Raw genomic sequence first — 20,360 nt, 5'->3', positions numbered from 1 at the left:
TCACCGATATTTATAGACTTCAGAAGTTTATTGATTATGAAACTGAAGCCTTATCGATGAAGCCGTGTTGCTCTAAAATTAGTAAGAGAGAATTTACCGCACCTGATGTTTGGCTGGTCGCCATGTGTATTTAGAGCGATAATGAAGAAGCTCCTATGGAGAGGTGAACACTGCACTCGCTGCGGTAACTTCGTCGCGACCGTGCAGTGTATGACTTGTCTCGTGGCAAATGATATTGAAACAACGTTGATTACGACTTAATTCCGTTGAGACAACGTTGATTAGGACTGAATTGGTTAAAATTACGTGCTAACTTAGTTAATGAACAATGTTGTATATGACTTGATTCCGTTGAAACAACGTTGATTAAGAGTGACTTGGTTTCAAAAATGTTGATTACGACTTGATTCCGTTAAAATAACTTTGATAAAGAGTGAATTGGTTTCAAAAACGTTGATTACGACTTGATTCCGTTGAAACAACGTTAGGAGTGAATTAGTTTAAAAACGCTGATTACGTGTTAATTTCATTTAAGCAACGTTGATTACGAGTTAATTTCGTTGAAATTGCCTTAATCATGAGCGACTTGGTTAAGAAAAATTTTGATTAAATATGTTTATTTCGTTCAATCAACGTTCAACAACAATAACAACGCCCAATCAACGTTGATGCTTAATTGGTGGGATGGATAACATCTGTACGCGATGACGACGGACAGTTAAATCCGAATCGAATTAAAAAGTTGAATTTGTTTGAATAAAAAACATTGAAATTACTTTAAATGTGTGAAAATGCTGCTTCTGCAATGGATAGTTCAAGAAATGTCGGTTTCCGTGAAAACTTTTGTTGTTGACGGGTTTCATTGGTAAAAACAGTGTCTGCCTGTCAAACAGTGAGTGAAAGTGACATAATAACTGCCGCTCTTTTTTCGGTGTTGAGAAGAACGGCCGAAGTCGCATAGTGCTTGCTAATACAGTCTTGAAGAGTGCGCGGACAGTCTGAACGAGGACGCGAACAGTCTTAATGAGGGGGCGGACAGTCTTAACGAGGGGGCGAACAGTCTGAACGATGGGGCGGACAGTCTCAACGATGGCGCGGACAGTCTTAACGAGGGCGCGGACAGTCTTAACGATGGGGCGGACAGTCTCAACGATGGCGCGGACAGTCTTAACGAGGGGGCGGACAGTCTTAACGAGGGGGCGGATAGTCTCAACGATGGCGCGGACAGTCTTAACGAGGGCGCGGACAGTCTTAACGATGGGGCGGACAGTCTCAACGATGGCGCGGACAGTCTTAACGAGGGGGCGGACAGTCTTAACGAGGGGGCGGATAGTCTTAACGAGGGCGCGGACAGTCTGAACGATGGCGCGGACAGTCTTAACGAGGGGGCGGACAGTCTGAACGAGTGCGCGGAAAGTCTTAACGAGGGCGATGACAGTCTTAACGAGTGCGCGGACAGTCTTAACGAGGGGGCGGACAGTCTGAACGAGTGCGCGGACTGTCTGAACGAGTGCGCGGACAGTCTGAACGAGTTCGAGGACAGTTCATTAGACAATAGTTACACATGGCGGAACTTGTACTGAAACCACGCTCATACAAGTCACCAAATGAAAATTATCGTTTCCTGGTGGAGAAAAGTAGGTGCGTCGACAAAGCAATTTAGACGTGTAACTTTTTATTGCACTGAGTGTAGGTAGCAGTTGTGCTACTGCTACGTGCCATGAAGAGTAGACGTAGCCTGCAGCTTTAGCTCAGGAAATATGCCCCATCATAAATATTCGCAACTAATGGATATATTCAATGGTATGCAAAATTTCTTGTAAGAGTTTCTTCTTTTTCCAATAAAACAGTGTCCGTTAGGCAGTAAGTTAGTTGAGGAAGTAAAGACTTGAATATTTCAAGTAATAACACGTTGAGAAAGGAGTTCTAGTGTGAGAGACTAAATAATAACACACTAAACTCCAGTTTATAGGAGTTCTAATAAAATATTCTTGGCACTTAGTATGCCTCCGAAAACACCTGCTAAGGCAGGAGGAGGTAGTAAACCTGCATCGTCATCCACACCAGCCAGCGCTACGTCGTCTGCTGCTGCGGGCACCAAGCAGAAGGTGCGTGGGTGTTGCGATACATGACAGCTTACTTAATTATGTACTTGATAATACTTACATACTGTGTTTAACAATCATACTTAATACTAATGTACTTAATTCGGCAGTCATTGTAATGTACTTAATACGACAGCCATTGTAATGAACTTGATACGGCAGCCATTATTATGTAATTATTACGGCAGCCTTTGCAGTGTACTTAATGCAGCAGATATTGTAATGCACTTGATAATAATAACTTAATAGATGCGGTGTTACTGTAGTTAATACAGCAGTTGTTGTTTTATTGTTTTTTATACAGCAGACATTGTAATTCATATAATACGGCAAGCAGTAAAATTAATAACGTAGCTAGTGCAAGGCCGTGCAAATAGGGCAGCCAATATCACTATTATAGCAGCCAGTAAAATGTCTTTACTACATTTGTTTAACAATTCAGTTGCAATCAATATAAGAACGTCTAATATATGATGTACGTTATGTTACCGGGTTTACTCGTTAGCGAATGAAACTTGCAATACCGTATAAGACTATTTTGCACATTATTTCAATTAAAATAATTGACAGTCCAGCTTATAATTTTAGATGCCTTTGATTTAGTGATGTTTGGCTTACTGATTGATGTATTGATCAAAATTGGAGAAACCGGAAAATTAAAAAAACTTTTTGCAGTAATTTTTGTTTTTTCTGAAACAGCCACACATAATAGGCTGACTCGTTTCATTTAGATGCACTAGTAGCAAATGATATTTTTTTTAAATTTTTCCATGTATAGTAAATATGTGAATTCTAATTTTCAATTTTCTTTGGGGAAATTTATTATGTGGACCGCAATTCTATGATTATTTTAAGTTAAAACCAAACTTTCAATTTACGTTTTTTAAAATAATTATTTATCAAAATATTGTTATATTTATACATTGGTTAAAGATTGTAGATAATAACATGAAAGACAAACTTTATTTAAATTGTTTGTTTGCTCCAAAAATTGATTTTTCCTGTTCCAAGTGAATTTATAAATTATCTTGTAAGCCAAAACAAAATAATGCAAATATGCATGGTCGAAAAGTTCGCCATAATAATAATAATAGCGGTTTCAGCGTTTATTAGGCCGTAGGCCTGTCGACGATTCCTAACATCGCAGAACATTCACAGCATTTTGCGGTCTCGAACTCACAACTCACTGCTACAATTCTGCTGTGCTTAACCGCCCGGCCTCCTTGCCGATTCTGTCCAGAAACTGGCGCACAGAGCTGGGATCGAACCCGCGCCTCTCTGTGCCAATCTTGGTACTCTGAACTTTAACCGCTAGCATTTTGTCTGCGTTGATATCGGATTTTAATTAAATGAGTCCGGACGAATTTATTTTAAATGTTTAATCATATTATCACTATGATGTTATTTTTTTATTATTATTTATTTTTGTTTACTAGAAATGGTTGTTAGCACGGAAAAAAGGCTTTTATTATTTTGAAATAAGATTTTTTATATATCAATAACACGAACACGAAGAAATGTCATTTCATTTTTGCGTTTTGATTGCCTCCATTGATCTAAATTTCCTAATACATTTGAGAAAAACTTCATAATTGTTCTATAATATATGTATTTTAGGTGTTTCAGCTTTGCGTTAATTTGAAGTTGCCGCTCCTTTCCCCTCATCAGCAGGTGCCCTTGGCTCAACTTTCGCTCATGCGCACTTGAACACCAGTATTTTATTGCCCATGCTTTAAGCTCGAAGACATAAACACTTTCTTTTTATACCGAGAGTTCTATAAGATAATTTATAGTTTGAATAGATTGCATTTTGTATTTTATAGTTATTGACGCGAGAGTTTATTAAAGTAAGTTCTTATCCGATTCTTTTTCGTCCGACCAGTGTCATCGTAGAGTTTAGACCTTGACTGACGTGCCGCCGCTGGTGCTGGTGTTCTATCCGTTTTATTCGTGATCTCATTGTAATTAGTATTATTTTTTAACGACCTTTTGCTCAATCTTGTGCAAAGATGGTAAGAAATCTCTTTATCTGTTGTATTTTTAAGTTTCTTAGATCGTTTTCAGAAATTTAGAGTTCTAGGTACTACTTTTACTTTAGGTAGAAAACGTAGAATGTCTAGCACTATCGAGTACTTGACCCTTCCAAAATCACGATAATTTGATATTTTTTTTCAATTCCAGTAATTTGAATTTATACTAGTTTTTTTTTGCACAGAATGAATTGATTAATGTTTATGAAATTATCTATGTTAATTGTTAACTGTAGGTTATACAAACAAAATTTGATGACATGCTTCATAAAATGGGCAATAGGTACGTACATTTGTAAACAAAAATGGTTATCAAATGATAGCTATATAGTATGCAAGACATGCATTTTAATTAGCAGGATTGGAATTTTTCTAATTAGCTATTCCAGAAATCTTGCAGCCAGAAGAGGACAAATTTTTAATAGAATTGGAAACTTGTGCCAGATCATTCATTTCATTAATAAACATGTAATTATAGCTAGTAGGTACTAGAGTACTTTTCGTACCCCCTTTTTGGCTGTTTATTGTACTCCCTTTTTGGCTGTTTATCGTACCCCCTTTTGGCTGTTTTCTAAGAATTTCAAGTTTCCTTTAGTTTTTTCGAAAAATTTACACAAACAAAAATGTCTTAGAATTCTGTTTTACACATGTGTATCAAGTTTCAAAGTGATCTGTCTGTAAATAAAAAAGTTTTTCTGGGACCCAGACACTAAGGCCCCACCCCAACTAACAAAACAAAACAAAACAGAGCCCCACCCCAACTTTATAGCACTACCGTAAAATGGGGCAACTTAGACCGGCGGGGTAACTTAGACCACTTTTCGTTTTTTTAACAAAACCCCCATGACTCAAAAACTATTTGACAAAGAAAAATTTTGTTGATCGGCATTAAAGGCCTAATACTGAGGCTACATAACAGAATAGAAAGATTTAAAAAGTTTGCATATCTAATAGGTTAAAAAATTAAAAATGTGACCCACAAAAAAGAGCTATTATTTAAAGCCTGTCAGAGTACCCCCTCCAATTTTTTTATTTTTTTGGTTAAATAACTCCAGGTTTTCATGCATTGTAGTAGAACTCTTCTAGTTACATATGCAAATGACAAATTTTTGGAAAGTGTCATAGTTTGCAAATGGGGGGCGCCGCCCCCAAATGGGGTAACTTAGACCACCTAATGTCAGCCCTGACGGGGTAACATAGACCGGCTTGGAAGTTAATATAAAATTACCATATATAACATATTTTATGTTTGACAGGCTATTTATGTTTTTTCTTTATGTTTCAGACTCTACAGAGTACAGAGTCTTATGACACTTTCCTCAAGTTTGTAAGTTTAATTTAGCTAGTAAAAAAATGGCATCATTTATAAAGAAAAAAGTGGTCTAAGTTACCCCATTTTACGGTACCTATAAAAAAAATTTATTATGTGGCAACCAAACCCTACAAATTGTAATTTTGACCAGTATTTACTATTTAGTGGTTTTATTGACAAGTACTTAGCAAGTTAGGTGCTGTAGCTGCTGGGTGGCAACTTATGCATCATTGAAGGTTGATTAGCCTATATTTTTGGAATGCTAATTTTAAAATAAAGTGTTTCTACACTTAGAAGGAGTAGTGGGCCTAGTGGGAAAGCATGGAAGCAGAGACTTGTTAGACTTTTCCTTTTCGAGCCCAATGAGTAGACCTGTGAAGTGTCCTGGATACCATTATTGCCATATATATATTGACATTGAATGAAATTTTGAACTATATGGTGTTACTGTTAGAGAATTAAAAATTGCTAATAAATGATCATTTCAACTTGATAACTAAGCTTGAGAACTATTTGAAATGAATCAATCTGCTTGGTAAATTTTGGTTTAGAATTGTGTAAAATTTTGGTATTAAACCAATGCGTTTTTTTTAATTGTCTGCTCTATATCATGATTGGACAATATCTCTCTTTTTAGCGCATTTTCTCATTTATGTAAAAAATGCACTATTGTGCTTGCCATGTCCGTCTGTCTGTCTGTCCGTGACCTCAAGTTTTTGTCGATGAGAAAATGCACTCTCTGTCACTCACTGCAGTGAGTACTGAGTTATATTTTTTTTAATCCTTTGGAACATTTAGCCCCAGGAGTTCAATGCTATTCAGATTGCAGCTAAGTTGAGGTACTTTTTGGCTTGAATCAAACCAACTGGTCTGCTAATCAATAAAAAATTTCATACAAATTTCAAATAAATATTTTGCTTCAAATTAGGATTTCCATTACCTTCTCTGACTCAATGCCAATTCTTGAGTGTACACTAACTGTTATATTATCATTAAATTGCTTCATGGAGCCAATGTACTAAGTAGGTTAAATTATAAAAGTTCATGATTTCCATTTATGTTTATCAGAGATTTGTCACAGGGAATAAAATGCAAATATTTGTCACTGGTTTTGTTGGACCCTAAGATTTGTCTAAACATTAACAAATATTTAGGAAAGCTTAAAATGATGTTATAAATGAACAATTTATTTAAATGAAATTTTATTCAGACTGCTTCTTTTTATTCAGACTTCTTTATCATGATGGTACATTGAAGTTATTATGTTGAATAATTCCCTGTATTTGTTTGCAGGGAAATGATTCTTCACTGCCGATGGAGATGTGCTCCAACTGTGAGTGTGATGTCTGTAGCCAAGGCTCAATATTTTCTGCAGTAATGGAAATGAAAGCTGGGAATTGTACCAATTTTCAGTGTTATTGGAGATTAAGTGAGGGACCTATTCAATTTTGATTTAAGGACAAAATTATTTGTACACCACTTTCTTTTCAATGTTTTCTTGAATAACTAAAAAATTAATGAATGTATGAGCCTCCAATTTAATTGAACTAAGCAGTATGTAATATGAAAAATAATGCAATATTTTCAGAACAAAATGCAATTTCAAAACTTTTAACATGCAAAAATTCCCAAAACCTTCAGACACAATCATTCATGCAGTTGGAACAAAGTAACATAGTTGTACTTGTAATATTAATAATCAATGGCATGTCCTACATTTTCATAACCTCCAGCAGTATCTTTCTATAGTTTTTGATGAGATTTGCTAAGGTATCTGGTTCATGCTAATCGACTGCAAACTTCATGATGGGCAAGATGAAGGAGCCTAATGTGGATTTGAGAAGTAAAATTATTGACTTGTCCAAATCTGGCAATGGTTATGGTTGCATCTCAAAATGCCTGAATATTCCAAGAACCGCAGTACAGTTGGTGATAAAGAAATTTTTAGAGTTTGGTACTGCACACATGTTACCTGGACAAGGCGGGAAGCCCATACTATTGGAACAAGCAGTTCAAAAACTTTTGTGAGGTAAAAATTAATACGAGAGAGGTGTTGAAGGGCATTGTCAATAGATTAGCCGGTAAGGGAACAAGCGTGAGTCAGCGTTCCATACAGTGTCGTCCCAACATGAATGGCCTGCATGGATGATGCCGACTTCATACACGACATCCTGTTGGTGCTCATTTTGCATTTGTAAGATCTTACGTGGACAAGGGGAAGTCTTTTGGAACCAAGTATTATGGAGGGACAAAACAAAAATTGAGCAACATGGAAATAGTAGTACAAAGAATATTTGGCGCTTAGAAGGTATGCTTTCCTTCCAAACAACACAATCTCAACAGTCAACCATGGGGGTGGGTAAATGATGCATTTGGGTTGTTTCTCCTCAAGTGGCACCTCAAAGTTAGTTCAAATTGATGAAATAATGAACTCAGATAATTATATACCACTCACCACTGCAAATCTCATCAAGAACTATAGAAAGAGAGTCCTGGAGATTATCGAGATGAAAGGACATAGCATTGATTATTAATATTGCAACTATGTTAGTAGGTATTTTCAAACTATGAATCATTGCATCTGGAGATGTTGGGAAATTTTTGCTTGTTAAAATGTTTTGATGTTAGATTTTGTTCTGAAAATGTAGTGTTATTTTGCCAATTACATACTGCTTGGTTCAATCCAATCTTAAGCTCATACATTCATTAATTTTTTAGTTATTCCAAAAACATTGGAAAGAATATGTTGTACAAATATTTTTGTCACTAACTGTATGAGTGATTTCAGTTATGTTGCTCAAATTAGTCTTTTTTTTGTCAAGAAAAGAAATGATTTGGAAGTTAATTGGAAATATTCTCTACCTGTACAGTTAGAAATGTTTGTTTATTATGGCCTAAATTGCTTACTGGCTATAAGTTGATGGTAGGCATTATCGAGTTGGTTATGTACTTGATTAAAGAAGAACTGAATTTAAGGTTTTGTAATGTGATGCAAGGTAGATGGAGAGGAATAACTATTAGTATGTTCCAAGTCTTTCATTGATGAAGGTTGTGGAAGTGATCATCAGGTTGAATATTTTTTTTTAATATTCTTGATATGCCATTTAATTATTAATATACGCATTGACATAATCATTGATAATTTTGTCAATTTGTAATTCAGCAGTTATTTTGTTGAGGAGTGAATAAATGTATGCTGAAAGGTTTGCAAATGGAAAGTTTTTCTCTATCAGGAACTATTTTTTTCATTTTCTACAGTAAAAAATGGAGTGATACCAGGTATCATATCTAAATACTATTTAGAATAATAGTACTGTTTGTTTTTTGCTAAGTGGAAACAATCTGATCATCATTCAAGATTGGTAAAGATTTTGCACGATTTATGAACATGGTCCAAAAAAGGCTTGAAATTTTCTCTATTATTTCGTTTCTAAGTTAATTTTTTGCAAATGCTCTAATCGTCTAGTTTGCTGATACTCAAAAATATCCAATTAATTAATATTTTGGGACAATTTTCAACTAATTACAATGTGCTTGGAATATATCTATATATGACAAATAAATACCATATTTATCAGACAGCCAGGATGTTTGTTATCAAAAATCTGGCTGAGCTCTAATTCATGGATTCTAGAACTGCAAGCTTTACCTTAGTTACCACTAGAGCGGACTACAAATTTAATTTGCTCATGATCTTGGCAGAAATTTTTTTCAAATTTTCTTTGATGTCAGCAGGGCTCTTTTGCCAGCAAGGTCAACATTTTAGCAAAAGCTCATTTTAAGGTCAACATAATAGCAGTATTCTAGCTTTAGTTATAAAATAATTAATGTTAATCGTGTAAAGAAAATGATTTAATGTTGGAATGTAAAGTTCTTCAAAAATCTTAGCAATTTCTTCCTCTAGTCAATGGGGACTAAAAATCTCATCTAGAAAGTGCATCTAAAAATTTCATGAAAGGTTTGCAAAATAGGAATTATGTTTCAATATTTCAACGAGAAAATTGACGTATTAATGCAACTATTTAATAAATGTAGAAGGTCCTTTTACAGTCAGTTTTGCCATTGTGCAACCATCATCTTGTGCATCTTCATCCATCTTGTGCAACCATCTGGAAATTAACCGGAGAACATAAATTGTTGATCAAGTACACTCAATTAAAATCATTGAGTGTTATAATTGTTTTAATTTTTTAATTTGATGACATGCTAGGTGTTATTTAACTCTTCTGATAAAAAATGAATTTTTAGCTCTATTCAACTAATTTTTCTAATGAATAATACATATGATGGATAGTTATTTTTTATTTTATTTGAATGAAAGCATGTTCAATGAATGCATCATTGACAATAGTCAAGGTTCCAGGGCACCAATTGAATGAACAGAAAATATTTTTACTATAGAAGCTTCCATAGGTGATTGACATTATTTCTCCTTTAGAACTGAAACATCTTTAATACTCCATCAGTCAATTATAATAAATATTCCTGTTGTCCAATCTTTTTTACATGAACAGATGTAGTTTGATTAGGCTGGCTGTACTGATGCTAATGAATCAATGAAGTATAAAAAGATGATAATTATGATGACTAGTATATCTATGAGTATAATGTTGATGAGTATAGAGAAATGATGATTATGATGATACTTGTCAAAGATTATCTCATTATCTTCTGCTTGTGTGCAGGAGATCATCTATCATCAGATTTGAGGATTTGATATAATATAGAAAATTTAGATATCAAAACATAGAATATCTATCATAATAAATTTTGATTAATGTTATATGTTTGTCTTTAAACTAGCTGCATTTATTGCAGTAAGTTGAGTTACAAATTAAATACATTCAGAAAAATGGCATTTAGAGATCTTGTTCTGTAGGATGTATCATGAATAAATTCATTTCATGAAATACATTATAGGAACAACTGATATTGATGCTGGTTAGGGAATGTCATAAAAATTGCAATTGTGTAGAGTTGTCAGTTCCTCTTTGCCTAAGACGAGTTTTGTTGTTTGGCTGCTGTAATCCACAATAATTTGTCTGATGAGCTAGGTAATAATTACAGCCTATAATATTACTCAATGAGTTTGACTAGTTTAATACTCTTAATTACACAGACAAAATTAGTCTTCCAGTTTGATTCAAGTTAGCAAATTTACTGATTTAAAAGCACTCATCTTAGGAATATAACTTTGTATCCCCTTAGGAAATAATTTTGTATCCTCAATAATATGACTCAAATTCACATATCTATTAAAAGATTACTCAAATTTCTAATTATTTGACTTGCAAACATGTTTTTAATTCACTTAGAAATTTCATCAATATCATGAAAATTAGATCCTGTCTGGAATTTTGGAAGAAAGTAAACTTAAAATTTGAGTAACTTTTCCCTGATAATTATTTTTTAGCCCATTCAAATCTGAACAAGTTAGCCCAATGATCCTGATATTTTTGTCCCATACAAATAAATAACAGAACAACAAGACCAATGACCCTGAGATTTTTTTAACCCATTTGAATCTGAATAACCTGACCCAGTGACCCTGAGACTTTTTATCCCTTTTCAAATTTGAAAATCAAATCATGATGACCCAGAAATATTTTGATCCCATTAGATGCAAAGCGTTGAGTCCAATAGTTGCGTTAATCCCATGATTCTGTGCCACTCGTTCTGCCCTGCAGGCCTCCCTGCAGAAAGTGTTGTGTTCTTTCACCAGACCTCATGCATGTATTCCAGAGTGCAATATTCATCTTATCTGTTCTGTTGCAGCTTCTTCAGAGTATGGATTCCAGATGTGTGAGTGAAATAATCTGGCAACTTTTTCATCTCCTTTGTGCTTCAGTACTCATTCTCTTGTGGAAGCTCCCACCTATGCTATAGTATGGTCCATTTATGCTCAGTTCAATTACTGGATCAAAGTTTTCAAATTTGAATGCCCAACTTGCTCATTATCATAAATTACAGCATACAAAAAAGTTTTTTTCTCAAAATGATGATTGATTTCATTGAGATTTTGTGTGTGAGGATGAAGGATTCATTGTTTACTAGATTTTGTAAGCCATATCATGCTCTTTGTGGGAGCTATCACACTCTTGTATCATTTTCTCAGTTGTTGCCAGGTCTCTGTGTTGTAAACTTTGGTTTTGTAAGTATTGAAGGATCAGTATGATCTAATTCTTTTTTTTTTCCTCCTCCCATCCTCGGCGTACCGAGTCGTTCATTGCTTTGGTACAGTAAAGTTCTTCTTAAGGCGTCCAGTGTAAGTAGTGATGCCATTATTCTTGCATTTCTCCTGCCGTTTCCTTCTGGCAGAGAAACAACAGATTTTATTCTATTTGTCAGCTCTCTGTCTCGCCAACCTTTGTAAAAATGGTCATGTGATATCAGAGGACCTATTACTGACTGTCACAAAGTGCTCCACACAAGCCCTTACTACCACTACCCACTTGGCTGCTTGCACCCCCTTCTTGCTCTCCCCCATGTTGCAGGTCTCCCTGTGTCTTCTGGGGCCATACTATCAAAAATATAACTCAGTACTCACTGCAGTGAGTGACAGAGCGTGCATTTTCTCGTCGACGAAAACTTGAGGTCACGGATGGACACACAGACCAACAGACAGACAGACAGACAAAATTGGCGAGCACAATAGTGCATTTTTTCCATAAATGAGAAAATGCGCTGAAAATGATTGAGAGTTTGTAACTGCTGCAGTCAATCACTGACAGCTTTCTGGGCTGAACCTGCCAATCAGAGATGAGAAATTGCCTGCTATGTGTATTTAGTGTACAAAAGTTATTTCTGATAGTATGGCCCTAGGCGTGCTCATGTCTCATTCATCGGTTTCACTTATGCTTGCCAAGATTTATCAATAGTTTTTACTTCTCCACCTCTGTATTTAGCCTACCCATATGCTTGTTTATTGACAAAATTTTGAAATGATTGGAGATTCTTATGGTGTATCTTTGCCATGAAAAGATTCTTGAGGTAAAATCTAAGCTCCTTCAAAACCATAGACATTATTTGTTAGGATCATTTAATTTGCATTGAAATGCAAATAACTGGTTTGATTTTCTGGTTAATAGTATTGAGGTTACAGTGCAAAGTTGAATCATCCATTCTTGCTGTACAATATCTGTGTGCAGTAAGAGTCAATACTATTGCACCTAATGTTGTTATGTCTGAAATATTCTCCATTCTTAGCTCTTGGTGTTCCATTGTCAACTATATTCACATGAAGTTATGTAGCTTAGAAATTTCATAATGCCAACATATTAGAATTTCTTGTTTTTGATAAAAAAATATTAAATTTGATACTCCAATTCCTGCTTTAATGCTAATTTTAATCTAATGTTTATTGAATTAATTTAATCGAGACCACATTTTGCATGAGATTTCTCATTTAAGCTCTTGCTTTGCAAGTCATTCCTGTTGTTCCAGGTGTTTGTGATCATTATTATTAATGATAAATTTTTAGGTTGATGTGTTTTTGGTCAATTTAAATTTTGTATTTTTTTGATGCAATTATTGTCAGAATTTTGTATGGTAATGCTAAAACCTAATTTCATGGGGGTACAATATGATGTAAAATCAGTAAAAATAATTTTGACCCACAATCTCTGCTTCAATCTTTGACATCAAAGCCATAGGTACTTCATCTAAGCTATTCCTTGAGGTGGGGTAGAATTTTGTATTTGACTCGTGTTGCTGATCTCAGCCAATTTTTCTGGTCAACTCTGTTGCATCTTTGTTTCTTTCTCTTGCAAGGGCAGTTGGTCATTTACTATTCAGCCTTAACTGCATGTTTAAATTTGTGACCTTGAAAATTTGGTGGCTATAATTACAATTCCATCTACATATGTACCAGATTACTCTGCCTCACTCATAGCTTCCTTAGATTCTTCACCCATGCCATGTGGTATTTATTGTTGAGTAAATTCCTCTCATGTTACTCATTACTGCCGTCTCCTTAATGATCAGCTTTCCCATTAAAAGAGTGCAATGGTGTTTCTTCCCTAAAACATTTTATTATGCATTGTTTTAGTCTTAAAACTTGAGTGTGTCTGTACCCTTCTCACCAGGTTGTTGGATTTGCCTTCCTGTGATATCTTAAGTAATATAATTAAATTTTATCTGATCAAGCATGAAATATTTTCTAATCATCTCTTCGTAACAATAATTATTAACCCACATCATGGCTCCTTGATCTGTGCTATAAACTGTCCCTAGATCAGTTCTAATATAGTTTTAGTCCTGTTATCTTGACATACCTGATATACTGCAACTGTCACAGTCAGATAGCATTTCAAATAATGTGATGAATAACCTGTCACAACAAAATGATTTCATTCCCATCACACTATTTCTTGTTGTAATTTAATCTAAGTTCATTTTTAATTAAATGACCTCATTCATTGAGCTCTTCATTTCTCAAAACTGATTTTTGTTCTCGCTCCCCATGTTTTGCTGTCACTACCATTGCTGGTGGAACCTACTTCTGCTGAATCTGGTAATGGATTATTGCCTGGTGACACCACTGCCACGTCTTTGTATGACATCACATCTACTGATTACTGCATTACTGCAACTATTTGACTGCTGCCTCCACATCACTGATGTAACGCTGCCTCCACCTCACTGATGTAATGCTGCCTCCACCTCACTGATGTAACGCTGCCTCCACCTCACTGCTGTGACGCTGCCTCCACCTCACTGATGTGACGCTGCCTCTACCTCACTGATGTGATGCTGCCACTACCTCACTGATGTGATGCTGCCACTACATCATAACTGATGGTGTTTTGGTCTCTTCATTACGGCTCCTGCAGTTGATGCGGACGAGATCCGGCGGCTGGGCAAGAGGTTCCGTAAGCTGGACTTGGACAACTCTGGGTCGCTGAGCGTTGAGGAGTTCATGTCCTTACCTGAGCTACAACAAAATCCGCTTGTCCAAAGGGTCATCGATATATTTGATGCTGATGGCAATGGAGAAGTTGACTTTAAAGGTAAGGGATGTGGCACAAGGCTAAGGTAACAAACTAGAGCCTAAGTCTCCATCTTTTTCCTACTTTCCCTGCAAATGAAAATACTTGCAGAACTTGTGTTGCTTCTACTGCCACTTTTTTAGTTATGAAGTTAGTTTTCAAGTCAATATTAGAGGTCTGGTTGAAGTTCTCAAGCCCATTTTCTTAGTTTGACTGTGTTATCCAGTCTGCCTCAAAACTCTGAATTTTACTTACCAGTTAATTTCTTATGTTGAATATCATAAATTCAAATATTCATAAAATGATTCTCATTGTGTCAAATGCTATTGTTTATATCTTGTACTAAAAATGCTAAAATTGGTGAGCAACGAATGCACTGATATTTATTACTTGATAATTTTCTTATTACCACCTTTGTTCAGATAATGTCGAACATTGATAATGAGTGCAAAATACTAAGGTGTGCACAGGCAATTTAAAGCTATAACTCAAAAATTTTGCATCAAAAATGGTAAACTTTGAATAAAAAAATGTAAACATGGCTCGAACACATTGTAAACTTTGTGTCAACAAGTATTGATTTATGATACAAATTGTATGAATTATTGCAGAGTTCATACAAGGCATGTCACAGTTCAGCGTCAAAGGTGACAAAGAGAGCAAGATGCGGTTTGCGTTCCGCATCTACGACATGGACAACGATGGGTACATCTCCAATGGCGAGCTCTTCCAGGTCAATACAGTTCAACTCACATTAAACACTTGTCTACTGATGTATATTTCTGTTATCAGGAGAGCTGTACTTCCATTAATATTTATGAAATCAGAACTCCTTCAGCCAATCACTGACGACTTCATAAATCATAAGCTAAACCTTCCAATCACAGAGAGAAAAATGGCTGCTGTGTAGGCTTGGGCGAGTTTTGATAGTACGACCTCTGTACTTTTAATGCGACGTAGTTTAATGTATTCATATAGAATTGATTAATTTATTTGAAGAAAGGAGCAATTTGAGTGCCTTAAAACAATTTTTCTTTTGTAGAGTATATATGGTACTTCCTCATATTTAGATACCATGAACTACAGCTGGTAGATGTTCTGTATCGCCAATCATGTTTCAGGCTGTGTTTTATTGCTTTAATTATTAAAACCAAAGCACATGCAACTTTGCTTTGAACTTTTCCATAATTTTCTTTTCTGCATCTCAACTTAAAGAATTTTTCAACTTATATTATGATGTGGGATTTCTGGATTAAACCTTTATCTCCACTCGCAAGCCACTGGTGAGCACATCGTTTATTTCTAATTATGATGTGCAGGTCCTGAAGATGATGGTGGGTAACAACCTGAAGGACACGCAACTTCAGCAGATCGTCGACAAAACTGTGCTCTTTGCCGACAAGGACGAAGATGGCAAGATCAGTTTTGAGGAGTTCTGCACTGTCGTCGGAAACACAGACGTCCATAAAAAGATGGTTGTTGACGTCTAGATGGAGGACTTGCTCTCAATGCAGCAAAATTCTTCATCTTGACTTCCTCTCATTTTTATTCATCATTTCTCTGATCCGAACGCGGGAGCTTCTTAGAAAAGGGGAGTACATGGCTCGAATATATACCAACTGCTGCTCATAGGGGAAAAACTGCAAAATCTTAAAATTACGAGTTCAATATATAAATTTCGCACTTTTAGCATATCTTGTTGCATTTGCTTATCTGCAACCTGTGAGCAGCAACGATGTATTCAAGGCTCGGAACACTTTTTTGATCCTTCACTGCCCAGATGGACAAATTCATCAATCTTTTTGCTTTTTTTTTTGTGTGAACCACACGACATTTGGACAGTGATGGGTCAATACCTAAGCCTCTCCCGCTGCTGTGTTTGTCATCACATTTTGCTGTTGTATGTTGTGGTAATGATATCATCTTATTATCTCGTGATGTGTGCTGTTATCGTGAAGGCTTTGATAGTTTAATGAGTTGTACTCCTAACCAAGTTAGTATGAACGCCCTAATCTTATTTATCTTCTTGTGTGCTTTAAATACAAAAAAACATGCCAGACAATGTCTCGGTCTAGGCGTATTCCCGCACTAAGATGGGCGTTCAGTGTCAGCGCTGAATTTGTAATTTGGTTCGTGATGGAAATTCGAACAATATGTTAGTTCTCATCATTATGCAAGTTGAATTTGGCTTTCATATGCAAGCTGCTTCAAAACGCGTCATTGTCATTTTATTCATCATAGGAATCGTACTTTTTCCTCAATGTTGTAGTCATTCATTTGATGTTCGATCAAAATAAGGCTATTTACCTCTACTATACCTACATCTATTCTTCTGAATTGTTGCAGTTGGCCGTACAAACTTCACTTATTATTCGTTGCTCCTTTGTGTTAATTGAAAAACTTGCTGGAAGTTATCAGTTTGGTATTGTTAGATCAGGCTATGCCTGTCTTTGATTGAAATAATCACAATATTCAGCTCATGTGTCAGTGTTTGCAGCCTTGATAGCACCACCCTTGTTTGTTAACTTTGCTTATGCCAAATCATTGACTTTTTGTGTAAGGTCCCTAACATTCTCCGTGTGTACTCGTGAATGGGTCTGTCAGACAGAAACTTTTGAAACTTGTTTGTCGTGTACTTAAATATTAAAATTAAGCAATTTAATTTGGAACATCTGATACAGGATTTGATAGCTTAGCATATGATTATGAACTTGCTTACTAAGTATTTGCTGTTACATGGTCTTCTGCGGTATTGACTTCCTTCACTTTGGGTTAGGCCAATATTTAAAGAGATTCAAGTCAACAAATTGCCTTGAATCTCTTCGCAATCTTACGAAGAGATTCAAATGGTAAATCTTGGTGTAAATTTTTCATTATAGGTACTTTTATTTTGTAGGTGTGAAAATTAGAGACGCTTTCTGTGCTCCCGTAGGTGATGGTCGCTTTGTTTGCAGCGCTTTAATTACCTGATTTATGTTGTCATTTTCTCGATGTTGTATGTGTGTCTGCTCTACATTTCATATAAGTGGGTAGCTCAGAGCTGGATGCAAATCCAAGGTTGGATCGACCAAATATCATGGAATCAATTAGAAGTAATGAAGTCACGCTATGCATAACAAGATAGACTGAAATTTATGAAATCAAGTTTAAGCAACAGCTTTGATTGAAATTGACTGCATCGGATTTTTTTCTATTAATTAATTTACTGTGTCCAGTTGCAATTATTCTGGTTCAAATTGGATTATAACGAATTGCGAGGTTCCACTTTATCTAGTTGTACCGCTACAACAAATGCCCCGTGGCCATTAAATTCGGTTGTTATTCAAACATTTGCAGGATCGATCCTCCCGCGCATCTATGTACCGCGTTTAGTGTAGCTCTTTTGACGTCTTTTGTACGTAAGCCTTCCCGCCCCGTAGCTTGTGTGTGCTGCCTTGTGCACGGTAGGGCGACTTGCTTACTTTTCATCTTCCTACAATCCTCCTTCCTTTCGCTTCAATCCTTATTGCTCATTTTCTTCCACCTTATTCCTCTCCTATTGCCACTGTCATCCAACGTCTTGAGTTCAGTAGGACAAGGACAGCATTCGCCGCAATTGTCTTCGAAAGAACTTATTCAAATATTCGTATTCAGATTCATTGTTCGAATACCAAAAGTAATCTGGAACATGAGCGGGTTTGAGGGAGTATTTGATCGGCTGAATAGATGAGTAAGGTGGTAGAGTTTCTTACATCGTGTTCGATGCAATTTTTGTCGCTTTGTGCAATTTTTGTCCACGTTTCAAAAATTCCTAATTGTGAATTGCAATGCCCGCTTTTGTTAAATCACGTGTAAGTAAACCAGCTTCTCGTCCGCTTGTTACAACGCGAGATACTCACATTGGCCGCGTTCTCTAATCATTTGTTAAAAACTGATGACGAATGATATGTTACATCTATCTTACTCCTGCTGTGCTAAGAAGTAATCACACTCGCAATGTTGGTCTGTAATCGTGCAATATTTCATGCCAAAAATATCATGCATGTAGCCCTAGGTACATTATTAATCGCTGTTTTGTATAATCGTTACAAAGCGTTTTGTTCTTTTATCTTCAGAAATATAAATATGTTCTGTAGGTAATTTTTCCAGTATATCGGTTACAAAATTTTCGTCGTTGTAAACTGGATTTTTATCGTATTTTATGCCTATTGGTCATCATCATAGAATTCTTTATGCTGAAACGTTCTCGGTTTGGTGAGACGTTACCTTGGTGGTTCTTTTCCAAGCTTGCACGTGTCGAATCCATCTCAATCTATTTCTTGTAACCAAAGCCTACATCTTCCTTTTAGATGTCTTGAACAGCCGTGACCGTTATAGATTCCCGTACACGTAAGCCATGTTTATACGTTTACATTTCATTATCATAATTTCGTCGCAACGGTTGATCAGGAATAACCTAATCTTTTGCCGTTTTGTTGAAAGGTATTTGAGGAGATTTTATACAAACTGGAAAGAGCTAGTGTATTAGCTACCTAAATTATAGGCTCAATTTGTACTAAACTGTTTCACCTTGTGTATATCTTGCCGTGTATTTTTAAGTATCGCGCGTGTTTAAGAATTAATGTTGATTTAGTGTTTCTACTCATGGTGTATTAACCTAGCACTCTTACCCTCCAAAGATCGTGATCTTTTTCGCAATTGTGAGTCCCCTTACATGATTTTAATCTCATCACGATCATTCCCTTCTTGTTGCAGGCTTGTTTTTTTGCGTGATTTCAGCTTTACTATTTCCGTGACTGATGGAAATTATTTCGTATGGACAGAATAACAACCAACTATCCACCAAGTGGACAACTTTTAAGCACTTTACGACTTTGAATTGTTGCTTGAGCGTCTTGTGCTCTCAAAAAACTGCAGAGACTGCAGGAGCCTTCAAACTCTTTAAAAAAAAAACGTCGTTCCACTGGGCAAATTTGAAATTTTCTTCTCTCTTATTGAAGAAAATAAAACGAATCGGTTTTATTTCGGAATTTTGTTGTTTGAACACTAAGACAAATTATTATACTCGACATCGTGATTTAAATTGTAATGAAATGTTCTGCGCGAGGGCTCGACCATGAGACAATTACAGCCCGTAAGAATCGTCTCTTGCAGCCACGCCTCATGTGGAAAAATGGTTTTAAATTAATGAAATTTTGTTCTAGTATCAAGTTCTTTGATGCCCAGTCTCTAAAAATTGGGAATATCTTCTGTAATTCATTTTCGCATATAAATGGACAAGTACTGTACCATTATTCATTTTCGCATATAAATGGACAAGTACTGTACCATTATTCATTTTCGCATATAAATGGACAAGTACTGTACCATTATTCATTTTCGCATATAAATGGACAAGTACTGTACCATTATTATGTATCATTTATTACATTTTGCTGTAGTTTAAACTACCCGGATAAAATTCTTGCAATTAAGGCCATTCATCCTCCTGTAAGGCTCCTGTTAACAGGTTGATTTCTGAACCACCATATAAACTCCTTTTGTATTCATTTTACATTTGCAATGCCTGCATTTGCCTTTTCTACTTGCCTCTGCTGCAACTTCAGGTCGCCGCGAATCTTAAAGCGCGAGCAACTCTTAAAATTTATTGTATATTCTCTTCACTGCACTTGAATAATTCAGTAAAGTTTACCTGTTCAACATGTGCGGTATTTACCCGCAATATCTTTTCCAGGATTTTTTCTTCTACGGTGTGTGTTATTTGCATGCAATTGAGCGCCTCATCTTATACCGTACTAATTGTACTATGTATGAGCACTTGGTAGGGGACTTGGGTTTTCTCGTAGTTTGTTCAGATTTAGGCCGTTACCCAAGCTAATGAATGGTAAGTCCATCATAATGAATGGTAAGTCAAATTCATACTTATATGTCAGCGAGCGCCAGTTAT

General features: G+C 35.8%; 1 protein-coding gene across 4 annotated transcripts; it reads left to right on the top strand.

Moving 5' to 3' along the window:
• Positions 1–1,852: 1,852 nt before the first annotated feature.
• On the top strand, positions 1,853–20,113 carry LOC108682253 (calcineurin subunit B type 2). Of its 4 annotated transcripts, none has more exons than XM_018171386.1 (6): positions 1,853–2,108; positions 6,741–6,780; positions 11,704–11,712; positions 14,279–14,455; positions 15,046–15,167; positions 15,754–20,113. In XM_018171386.1, exons 1-6 carry the CDS (start codon positions 2,004–2,006, stop codon positions 15,922–15,924), a joined length of 624 nt encoding a protein of 207 aa, XP_018026875.1. In that variant the 5' UTR covers positions 1,853–2,003; the 3' UTR covers positions 15,925–20,113. The 4 variants fall into 4 exon arrangements, with proteins under 4 accessions (XP_018026875.1, XP_018026874.1, XP_018026876.1 ...); XM_018171385.1 differs by lacking the exon at positions 11,704–11,712 and adding an exon at positions 11,223–11,249; XM_018171388.2 differs by lacking the exons at positions 1,853–2,108; positions 11,704–11,712 and adding exons at positions 3,950–4,117; positions 11,223–11,249.
• The last annotated feature ends 247 nt before the right edge of the window (positions 20,114–20,360 follow it).

This window comes from Hyalella azteca, unplaced genomic scaffold (genome assembly GCF_000764305.2).
Source record: "Hyalella azteca isolate HAZT.00-mixed unplaced genomic scaffold, Hazt_2.0.2 contig916, whole genome shotgun sequence".
Taxonomy (NCBI): Eukaryota; Metazoa; Arthropoda; class Malacostraca; order Amphipoda; family Hyalellidae; genus Hyalella; species Hyalella azteca.
Note: the sequence above shows the minus strand (reverse complement) of the source record. Positions and strands in the feature narration are given on the sequence as shown.